Source organism: Cyprinodon tularosa, unplaced genomic scaffold (assembly GCF_016077235.1).
Source record: "Cyprinodon tularosa strain WSP-4 unplaced genomic scaffold, ASM1607723v1 ctg502, whole genome shotgun sequence".
NCBI lineage: Eukaryota > Metazoa > Chordata > Actinopteri > Cyprinodontiformes > Cyprinodontidae > Cyprinodon > Cyprinodon tularosa.
The window spans coordinates 16,555-27,316 of NW_024039233.1; the positions used below are offsets into that span (position 1 = coordinate 16,555).

Sequence of the window (10,762 nt, forward strand, 5' to 3'; positions counted from 1 at the left end):
TAGAAGAAGTGAATTCCCCCGGTCTCAGAAAGCCATAGAAGGCCAATAAGAAGGAACTAGATAAAAGAGACTTGACATAAGACGAGTAGGTGCTAGTAGAAAGTGAGGACACTAGTCTCCTAAGGATCGGAAAAGTAATAGGCTTACGAGTGTCAGAAGTACGTTGAAGAATGTTTAGATAGACCTTTAAGGAGAAGCTTGATGGAGTAGTCAGCGAAAAGGATGGAAGAATTAGGGTTATAGCATTGTGAAAAGAAATTGATGCCGGCTAACAAGCTGCGAATGTAAGATAATTTGAAGCGGCGTTTATCGAAGCAGTAAGAAATGAAAGCTATGACAGAAGTAATGAGTAAAGGATACAGGGAAATTTGGAGACTTGAACAGAATTTTGCAAATAATTGCCATGCAAAGTTGTAGGTTCTGAGGGTAGAAGGAGCTAAACCAGATTTCATGTAGAAGCTGGAGGAAAGTAGATATGAATGAAGAGAGTGAGTTAATTGAGGGTGAATTCCTCTAGAGGAGGAACAGGAGTCGGATGGAGATCGGAGGTAGGTTGAAGATGACGGAAAGTCTGAAATTTAAAACGAGAGAGAGCGTCAGCAGCAGTGTTAGAATGGCCTGGAACGTGACGCGCTGAGATAATGAAATTGTTAGTGACTGCTTGCCAGGTGATGCTTCTGATGAAGGGCATGAGAGACTGGGAGGAGGAGCGACCTTTATTTAAGGCTTCGACGACTGCGATGTTATCGCAATAGGCGGATATGCGTTTTCTTTCCCAGAGCGGGCCCCACAGACGGCAAGCTATGGCTATGGGGTAGACCTCACACAGAGCGAATGATTGGGTGTTGAATGAAGAAGGCCATGAACCCACGAACCACCTGTCCTGAAAGAACCCCCCAAAACCTACGGATGGGGCAGCATCCGTGAAAAACTGCAGCATGTCAGGAGATTGAATAATGTCATCGTAGAAAAATGATTTTCCGTTCCAATTTAGAAGGAGACTGGACCAGAAGGAAAGGTCCGAACGGCAGCCTTCGTTCAGTGTAACCTGATCAAGGAGGGAGGGAACGGATTTAGCCAGATCGAGCAAACGGGAGATGAAAGAGCGACCTTGAGGAATAACGCGCATGGCGAAATTTAGATGACCTAGCAGGGAGAGCAGTTGGCGTTTGGACACGACTGATGCGGAACAAAAGGATTGAGAGATCTCACGGATTCGAGATAGTTTATCTGCGGGCAGGGATGCCATCATGGCCACTGATTCAAGCTCGATGCCGAGAAACTCGATTTTTGTAGCTGGGCCAATAGTTTTCTCTTCAGACAGGGGAACACCGAGGCGGGAAAAGAGCTTCTTTAGCTTGGGAAGAGAAAGACTGGGAAGTTTAGAGGGAGGATCAATAAGAAGGAAGTCATCCAGGAGATGAAGAACGCATGGAAGATGGGTGACATTGAGGAGAATCCAGCATAGAGCTTCTGAGATTTTGTCAAAGAGACATGGACTACTCCTGCACCCGAACGTCAAACGGACAGCAAAATAGAAAAGAGATTTCCATTTAGCACCGAACAGGTGCCACTGGGAGGGATGAATAGGGACGATTTTGAACGCATCTGTGATGTCGGCTTTAGCTAGCCAGGCTCCTTTGCCGGTGCGTTTGATCAGGAGAATAGCGTGATACACGGAAGCGTAATGAAGGGAAAAGGGGGCAGGCGGGATGAAGCTATTAATCGAGGAGTGATGACCGGTGTGGGGGGCGGATAAATCCAAAATAAGCCTCTTTTTTCCAGAATATTTTCTGGTGGCTACTCCGAGAGGGCTAACTCGGAAGGGAACGAAGGGAGAGGTTTTGAAGGGACCGATCATGAACCCTTTAGAAATTTCTTTGTTAAGAAGAAGATCTACGGTATCTGGTTCTTTAAGAGCAGATTGAAGATTGGGGGATATGTGGGTGAGAGAGGGGGGGTTAAAAACTCCTACATGAAATCCTTGAGAGAGACCAGAAAGAATGAAGTTAACAAAGGTACGGTCGGGATGATGAAGGAGACAGGATGATAACTCGGAAATGATAATAGGGGTGGAAAGGTGACGGGATGCTAAGGTTTGAAATTGCAAAAACACAAAAACTAAATTGCAAAAATGAAACGCACTAAATATTTATGAAAAAAAATATTTATGAAACCCACTAAATATTTATGAAACAAACTAAATATTTATGAAACACACTAAATATTTATGAAACACTCTAAATATTTACGAAACAAACTAAATATTTATGAAACACACTATTTATGAAACAAACAAAATTTTTATAAAACACACTAAATATTTCTGAAACAAATTAAATATTTTTGAAACGCACTAAATATTTATGAAAAAAAAAATATTTATGAAACACACTAAATATTTATGAAACACACTAAATATTTATAAAACAAACTAAATATTTTTGAAACAAACTAATTATTTTTGAAACACACTAAATATTTATGAAACACACTAAATATTTATGAAACACACTAAATATTTATGAAACAAGCTAATTATTTATAAAACACACTAATTATTTTTGAAACACACTAAATATTTATGAAAAAAAAATATTTATGAAACACACTAAATATTTATGAAACACACTAAATATTTATAAAACAAACTAAATATTTTTGAAACAAACTAATTATTTTTGAAACACACTAAATATTTATGAAACACACTAAATATTTATGAAACACACTAAATATTTATGAAACAAGCTAATTATTTATAAAACACACTAATTATTTTTGAAACACACTAAATATTTATGAAACAAACTAATTATTTATGAAACAAACTAATTATTTTTGAAACACACTAAATATTTATGAAACACACTAAATATTTATGTAACAAACTAAATATTTATAAAACACACTAAATATTTATGAAACAAATAAAATATTTTTGAAACACACTAAATATTTATGAAAAAAACTAAATATTTATGAAACACACTAAATATTTATGAAACTAAATTTTTATAAAACACTAAATATTTATGAAAAAAAATATTTATGAAACGCACAAAATATTTATGAAACTAAATTTTTATAAAACACTAAATATTTATGAAAAAAACATATTTATGAAACGCACTAAATATTTATGAAACACTAAATATTTACAAAACAAACTAAATATTTATGAAACACACTATTTATGAAACAAACTAAATTTTTATAAAACACACTAAATATTTATGAAACAAATTAAATATTTTTGAAACGCACTAAATATTTATGGAAAAAAAATATTTATGAAACACACTAAATATTTATGAAACACACTAAAGATCTATGAAACAAACTAAATTTTTATAAAACACACTAAATATTTATGAAACAAATTAAATATTTTTGAAACGCACTAAATATTCATGAAAAAATAATATTTATGAAACGAACTAAATATTTATGAAACACTATTTATGAAACAAACTAAATTTTTATAAAACACACTAAATATTTATGAAACAAATTAAATATTTTTGAAACGCACTAAATATTTATGAAAAAAAAATATTTATGAAACACACTAAATATTTATGAAACAAACAAAATTTTTATAAAACACACTAAATATTTATGAAAAAAAAATATTTATGAAACACACTAAATATTTATGAAACACACTAAATATTTATGAAACAAACTAAATATTTATGAAACACACTAAATATTTATGAAACACACTAAATATTTATGAAACACACTAAATATTTATGAAACACACTAAATGAAGCTCTAGCGGAAGTTCAATTGAAGAAACTCTGGCTTACCTCCATCCAATCAGAAGCTAATCCGTCTCCGAAGCGAGCCAATCAGCTTCGAACTACTCCACCATGAAGCCCAATCAGCGTCCTGCTTTCACTTTATAAACTCTCCAAATCCTCATCCAAGTCCCGCTATCTGCAAGCACTAGGTCAGATTTCGATTCAGATGACCCTGCCGGGTCCCTGTTCCTCAACCCAGAGGAACGCAACCTTTCCCCTATTCTCCCTGCTCGAAGAAGCTCCCGTCTGGCCGCTCTCTCATCTCCTTCCGTGTTACTCTCCAGAGGCATACTGCCAGGCTCCGACCTTGATTCTGCTCAGCTGTCTCAACTAGCCTCCCTTCCACCTCCTCGTGATTCATCTCCATCTCCCTCGCCTTCTGCTCTTCAGTCCGCTCCGATTCCTGGCCGCAAAAGATCATGCAAGTCCTCCGCTCCCCCCGCCAAGCGCAGCAGAGGACGTCCTAGATCCATCCCAGCTGCAGCCACCGATATGCCCGCTCCCTCTCACTGCGTCGTTGCAAACCTCGGACCCTCTTCAGCCTCTCATTCCATAGCAGCTCCCTCGACCAATCCTTCTGCCGTTGAACAGCTCTCAGCCTCCCTCCGCTCCACTCTGGACTCACTCTCTCAATCAGTCACGACGCTGTCTGCACGTCTCCAGAACTCGGAAAATCCCCGTACTGCCACATCATCCCTGCAGCTGCCTGCTCAGACGGACATCCCCCCTCCCATCCCCTCATTCACATTAGCAAACGCCCGCCCTGGGCCAGCCTTAGGCATACCGTATGCTCCCTTGCACGCTAATATTTTTCTTCTAGCCTCCGTTCTAAAATCATTCAAGGGAAGTATGTTAATTTAGTCTCCCTCATTCTCCCCTCCCCCTAAGTCGATCACCAGGTCGCATCAGCAGGTGACGTCACAGCTTTCTTTAAATCATCCGATCCCCGTTTGTCTAGAGATCTTTCTATTGGCCAATTTCTCACCGCATTTAGTATCTACCGTGGCGTTCTATGCTCAGTTTACCCCGACCGCAGAGTGGAGCTTGATACTTATCTATCCCTAATAGCAGACCTCCACCTTAAATTTGGCGGCAACCTTTTCTACCTTTACCACAAATCTTTCTCTTCCAAAGCAGCTTCTACACTGGTTCATCACGGCGTTCGTTTAGATTGGTCGGTCTTGGACACAAACAATCTTATTATGCTAACTCAGTCCAATCCTTGTTCTTCCTGCAATTCAATCGGTCACCCCAGCGCCCTCTGTCCATCTATTCCGTTTAAGCCCAGCACTCCTTCCCTCCCTTCTTTGCTTCCCTCTACTTCCAGTTTGCGTACAGACGCCAGAGGTAGAAGAATTCAGGTATTTGACTCCAAACCCATCTGTAACAATTTCAATGAAAGTTTCTGTTCTTTTCCTAAGTGCATATTTCTCCACATTTGCAGTTTCTGCAAGGAGGCTCATCCGAAATCAGTCTGTCCCCGCCGCGCTCGCTTCATAAAAAATCGCACCTTCAAACCTTAGCAGCCCGTCACCTTTCCACCCCTATTATCATTTCTGAGCTATCGTCCTGTCTCCTTCATCATCCCGACCGTACTTTTGTTAACTTTATTCTTTCTGGTCTCTCTCAAGGATTTCATGTAGGAGTTTCTAACCCCCCCTCTCTTACCCACATATCCCCCAATCTTCAATCTGCTCTTAAAGAACCAGATACCGTAGATCTGCTCCTTAACAAAGAAACTTCTAAAGGGTTCATGATCGGTCCCTTCAAAACCTCTCCCTTCGTCCCCTTCCGAGTTAGCCCTCTCGGAGTAGCCACCAGAAAATATTCTGGAAAAAAGAGGCTCATTCTGGATCTATCCGCCCCCCACTCCGGTCTTCACTCCTCGATCAATAGCCTCATCCCGCCTGCCCCCTTTTCCCTTCATTACGCTTCCGTGGATCACGCTATTCTCCTGATCAAACGCACCGGCAAAGGAGCCTGGCTAGCTAAAGCCGACATCACCGATGCGTTTAAAATCGTCCCTATTCATCCCTCCCAGTGGCACCTGTTCGGCGCTAAATGGAAATCTCTTTTCTATTTCGCTGTTCGTTTGACGTTCGGGTGCAGGAGTAGTCCATGTCTCTTCGACAAAATCTCAGAAGCTCTATGCTGGATTCTTCTCAATGTCACCCATCTTCCATGCGTTCTTCATCTCCTGGATGACTTCCTTCTTATTGATCCTCCCTCTAAACTTCCCAGTCTTTCTCTTCCCAAGCTAAAGGAGCATTTTTCCCGCCTCGGCGTTCCCCCGTCTGAAGAGAAAACTATTGGCCCCGCTACAAAAATCGAGTTTCTCGGTATCGAGCTCGATTCAGTAGCCATGATGGCATCCCTGCCCGCAGATAAACTATCTCGAATTCGTGAGATCTCTCAATCCTTTTGTTCCGCATCAGTCGTGTCCAAACGCCAACTGCTCTCCCTGTTAGGTCATCTAAATTTCGCCATGCGCATTATTCCTCAAGGTCGCTCTTTCATTTCCCGTTTGCTCGATCTGGCTAAATCCGTTCCCTCCCTCCTTGATCAGGTTACACTGAACGAAGGTTGCCGTTCGGATCTTTCCTTCTGGTCCAGTCTCCTTCTAAATTGGAACGGAAAATCATTTTTCTACGATGATATCATTCAATCTCCCGACATGCTACAGTTTTTCACAGATGCTGCCCCATCCGTAGGTTTTGGGGGGTTCTTTCAGGACAGGTGGTTCGCGGGCCCATGGCCCTCCTCATTCAACACCCAATCATCCGCTCTGTGTGAGGTCTACCCCATAGCCATAGCTTGCCGTCTGTGGGGCCCGCTCTGGGAAAGAAAACGCATATCTGCCTATTGCGACAACATCGCGGTAGTCGAAGCCTTAAATAAAGATTGCTCCTCCTCCCAGTCTCTCATGCCCTTCATCAGAAGCATCACCTGGCAAGCAGTCACTAACAATTTCATTATCTCAGCGCGTCACGTTCCAGGCCATTCTGACACTGCTGCTGACGCTCTCTCTCGTTTCAAATTTCAGACTTTTCGTCATCTTCGACCTACCTCCGATCTCCATCCGACTCCTGTTCCTCCTCTAGAGGAATTCACCCTCAATTAACTCACTCTCTTCATTCATATCTACTTTCCTCCAGCTTCTACATGAAATCTGGTTTAGCTCCTTCCACTCTCAGAACCTACAACTTCGAATGGCAATTATTTGCAAAATTCTGTTCAAGCCTCCATATTCCCCTGTATCCTTTACTCATTACTTCTGTCTTGAATTTCATTTCTTTCTGCTTTGACAAACGCCGCTTCAAATTATCTTACATTCGCAGCTTGTTAGCCGGCATCAATTTCTATTCCAAATGCTATAACCCTAATTCTTCTAGCCTTTTCGCTGACTACTCCATCAAGCTTCTCCTTAAAGGTCTAGCTAAACATTCTTCTGGTACTTCTGACACTCGTAAGCCTATTACTTTTCCGATCCTTAGGAGACTAGTGTCCGCGCTTTCAACTAGCTCCAACTCGTCTTATGTCAAGTCTCTGTTATCTAGTTCCTTCTTATTGGCCTTCTATGGCTTTCTGAGACCGGGGGAATTCACTTCTTCGAATAGACACTTTAATCATTTCCGAGATTTGTCTATCTCAGATATTCGTTTTTACATCGACCATTTCAAATTATCCTTAAAACATTCTAAAGGTAAAGGCGCTTGTTCCATTTTCATCGCACGAACAGATGGCCCCCTCTGTCCCTTTCTCGCCATGTTCGATTTCGTTCAAAGACGACACTCTCTGCCCTCTCATTCTAAAGCGCTCTTCATCACGCCCGAGGGTCACTCTATGTCCACTCGTTGGTTCCTTCATCACCTTAGGTCACTTTTAGAATCATGTGGCCTTCCCTCTAGTGGTTATTCCGGGCATTCGTTCCGGATTGGAGCTGCTACAACAGCAGCTACTCGTGGGGTTTCTGAGGCTTCCCTCCAGCAACTAGGCCGATGGTCATCATTGGTCTATACCTCATACATCCGCCCAGAACTCCCATCAATTCTCGCAGCGCTCTCTCTGCCTCTAGGTAACTCTAACACAAATACTGGTGGTGGTTCGAACTCTTTCTCATCATTACCTTACCTAACCATGACCATCCTCTAACTCATCTTCTTCTACTCCTACTCTATCAGTTATCTACATTATTCCTTGCTTTCTGCAGTCTTCATGCTGTCTCCTTGCTATACTCATGCTGTCTTCATTCTGGCTCGTATACGTGCAATCTCGCCTTTATGTCAGGCAGCAATATGCCTTCTCTTGTGTGTCTCGTCATGTCTGGTCTGCGTCTCGTCATGCATCCTTACGCCATTTTGCATGCATTCCCTAATGCACCATATGCACCATGTCTGCGTCTCGTCATGTGTCTGTATTTCGTCACGTTATATGTTCCGTATGGACTCATCCGCAAGATCATTATCAGACTCATCCACAAGATTCATTATCAGACTCATCCGCAAGATTCATTATCAGACTCATCCGCAAGATTCATTCCCCAATGCATCATATGCTCCCTATCTGTGTCTCGTCGTGTCTCGTCATGCATCCTTACGCCATTTTGTATGCATTTCCAATGCATCAATATGCACCATGTCTGCGTCTCGTCATGTGTCTGTATCCCGTCATGTTATATGTTCTATATGGACTCATCCGCAAGATCATTATCAGACTCATCCGCAAGATTCATTATCAGACTCATCCGCAAGATTCATCATCATCATCATCATCATCATCATCGTCGTCGTAAGTTTTCGGCATCAACTTCAACCTGGCTCGGTAAGCTGTTTGCAAACCTTCTCAGCATTTCATTACGCATTCACCATTTGTTACTAGTAACTGCTCCACGAGCTCTCTGGCCTCGACCTCAGCTTTTGGGGGAACATCCCTATTCTCATTCATCAACTCATGCATGTCAAGCATAAATCAGCATGAATGTTCCTGCCGAGGTCTGAGCGCCAAAGACTATACCTTCTTATCAATAAACTCTTCTAATTATCCTTTTTCTCTGTGTGAGTTTTTCAGATTGAAATGAAGCTCTAGCGGAAGTTCAATTGAAGAAACTCTGGCTTACCTCCATCCAATCAGAAGCTGATCCGTCTCCGAAGCGAGCCAATCAGCTTCGAACTACTCCACCATGAAGCCCAATCAGCGTCCTGCTTTCACTTTATAAACTCTCCAAATCCTCATCCCAGTCCCGCTATCTGCAAGCACTATGTCAGATTTCGATTCAGATGACAATTCACCCACCTCCATCCCCTTCTCCGCCATCGCAGCTGGATCGTCCCCATGACACGACTTCACCTCAACCTCATCAGAGGGTATTAATCCCAGTTGTCACCATCCCTCGCCTCACTGCATTGGTCCGGCAGAAGACCACCATGTTGAGCCCGGTTCCGCCAGAGGTTTCTTCCCAAAGGGGAGTTTTTCCTCTCCACTGTCACTTCACGCTTGCTCATCATGGACAGTTCTCAGTTCCTGCATCACCAAGCAGGACCTCATATCCCGAGTCTGAGAGAAGCCCCGGCGTCAGCTCCCTCAGTCTTCTAGTCCCTCATTCTGCTCAGCAGATCACCTCGTCAACCAGCTCAATTGAACCACCACCAGTTTCAGGCCAGGGGGAACATCCCTATTCTCATTCATCAACTCATGCATGTCAAGCATAAATCAGCATGAATGTTCCTGCCGAGGTCTGAGCGCCAAAGACTATACCTTCTTATCAATAAACTCTTCTAATTATCCTTTTTCTCTGTGTGAGTTTTTCAGATTGAAATATTTATGAAACACACTAAATATTTATGAAACAAACTACATTTTTATAAAACACACTAAATATTTATGAAACAAATTTAATATTTTTGAAACGCACTAAATATTTATGAAACAAACTAAATATTTATGAAACACACTAAATATTTATGAAACACACTAAATATTTATGAAACAAACTAAATTTTTTAAAACAAACTAAATATTTATGAAAAACATTTTTTTTATAAAACACACTAAATATTTATGAAACAAATTAAATATTTTTGAAACGCACTAAATATTTATGAAAAAAAAATATTTATGAAACACTATATATTTATGAAACACACTAAATATTTATGAAACACACTAAATATTTATAAAACAAACTAAATATTTTTGAAACAAACTAATTATTTTTGAAACGCACTAAATATTTATGAAACACACTAAATATTTATGAAACAAACTAATTATTTATAAAACACACTAATTATTTTTGAAACACACTAAATATTTATGAAACAAACTAAATATTTATGAAACACACTAATTATTTTTGAAACACACTAAATATTTATGAAACAAACTAAATATTTATGAAACAAACAAAATTTGTATAAAACACACTAAATATTTATGAAACAAATAAAATATTTTTGAAACACACTAAATATTTATGAAAAAAACTAAATATTTATGAAACACACTAAATATTTATGAAACAAACTAATTTTTTTAAAACAAACTAAATATTTATGAAAAACATTTTTTTTTATAAAACACACTAAATATTTATGAAACAAATTAAATATTTTTGAAACGCACTAAATATTTATGAAAAAAAAATATTTATGAAACACACTATATATTTATGAAACACACTAAATATTTATGAAACACACTAAATATTTATAAAACAAACTAAATATTTTTGAAACAAACTAATTATTTTTGAAACGCACTAAATATTTATGAAACACACTAAATATTTATGAAACAAACTAATTATTTATAAAACACACTAATTATTTTTGAAACACACTAAATATTTATGAAACAAACTAAATATTTATGAAACACACTAATTATTTTTGAAACACACTAAATATTTATGAAACAAACTAAATATTTATGAAACAAACAAAATTTGTATAAAA

At 39.4% G+C, this 10,762-nt stretch overlaps 1 protein-coding gene and 1 pseudogene across 1 annotated transcript; one reads left to right on the forward strand and one right to left on the reverse strand.

Annotated features, from left to right (window-relative positions):
* Window positions 1-255: 255 nt before the first annotated feature.
* Window positions 256-4,230, reverse strand: LOC119795188 (annotated as a pseudogene).
* Window positions 4,231-4,301: 71 nt separating this feature from the next.
* On the forward strand, window positions 4,302-6,985 carry LOC119795189. Its single transcript, XM_038303048.1, is given in 4 exon segments — window positions 4,302-4,594; window positions 5,137-5,156; window positions 5,610-5,639; window positions 5,642-6,985. Coding segments are annotated over 4 exon segments (1,632 nt in total). The 3' UTR covers window positions 6,931-6,985.
* The last annotated feature ends 3,777 nt before the right edge of the window (window positions 6,986-10,762 follow it).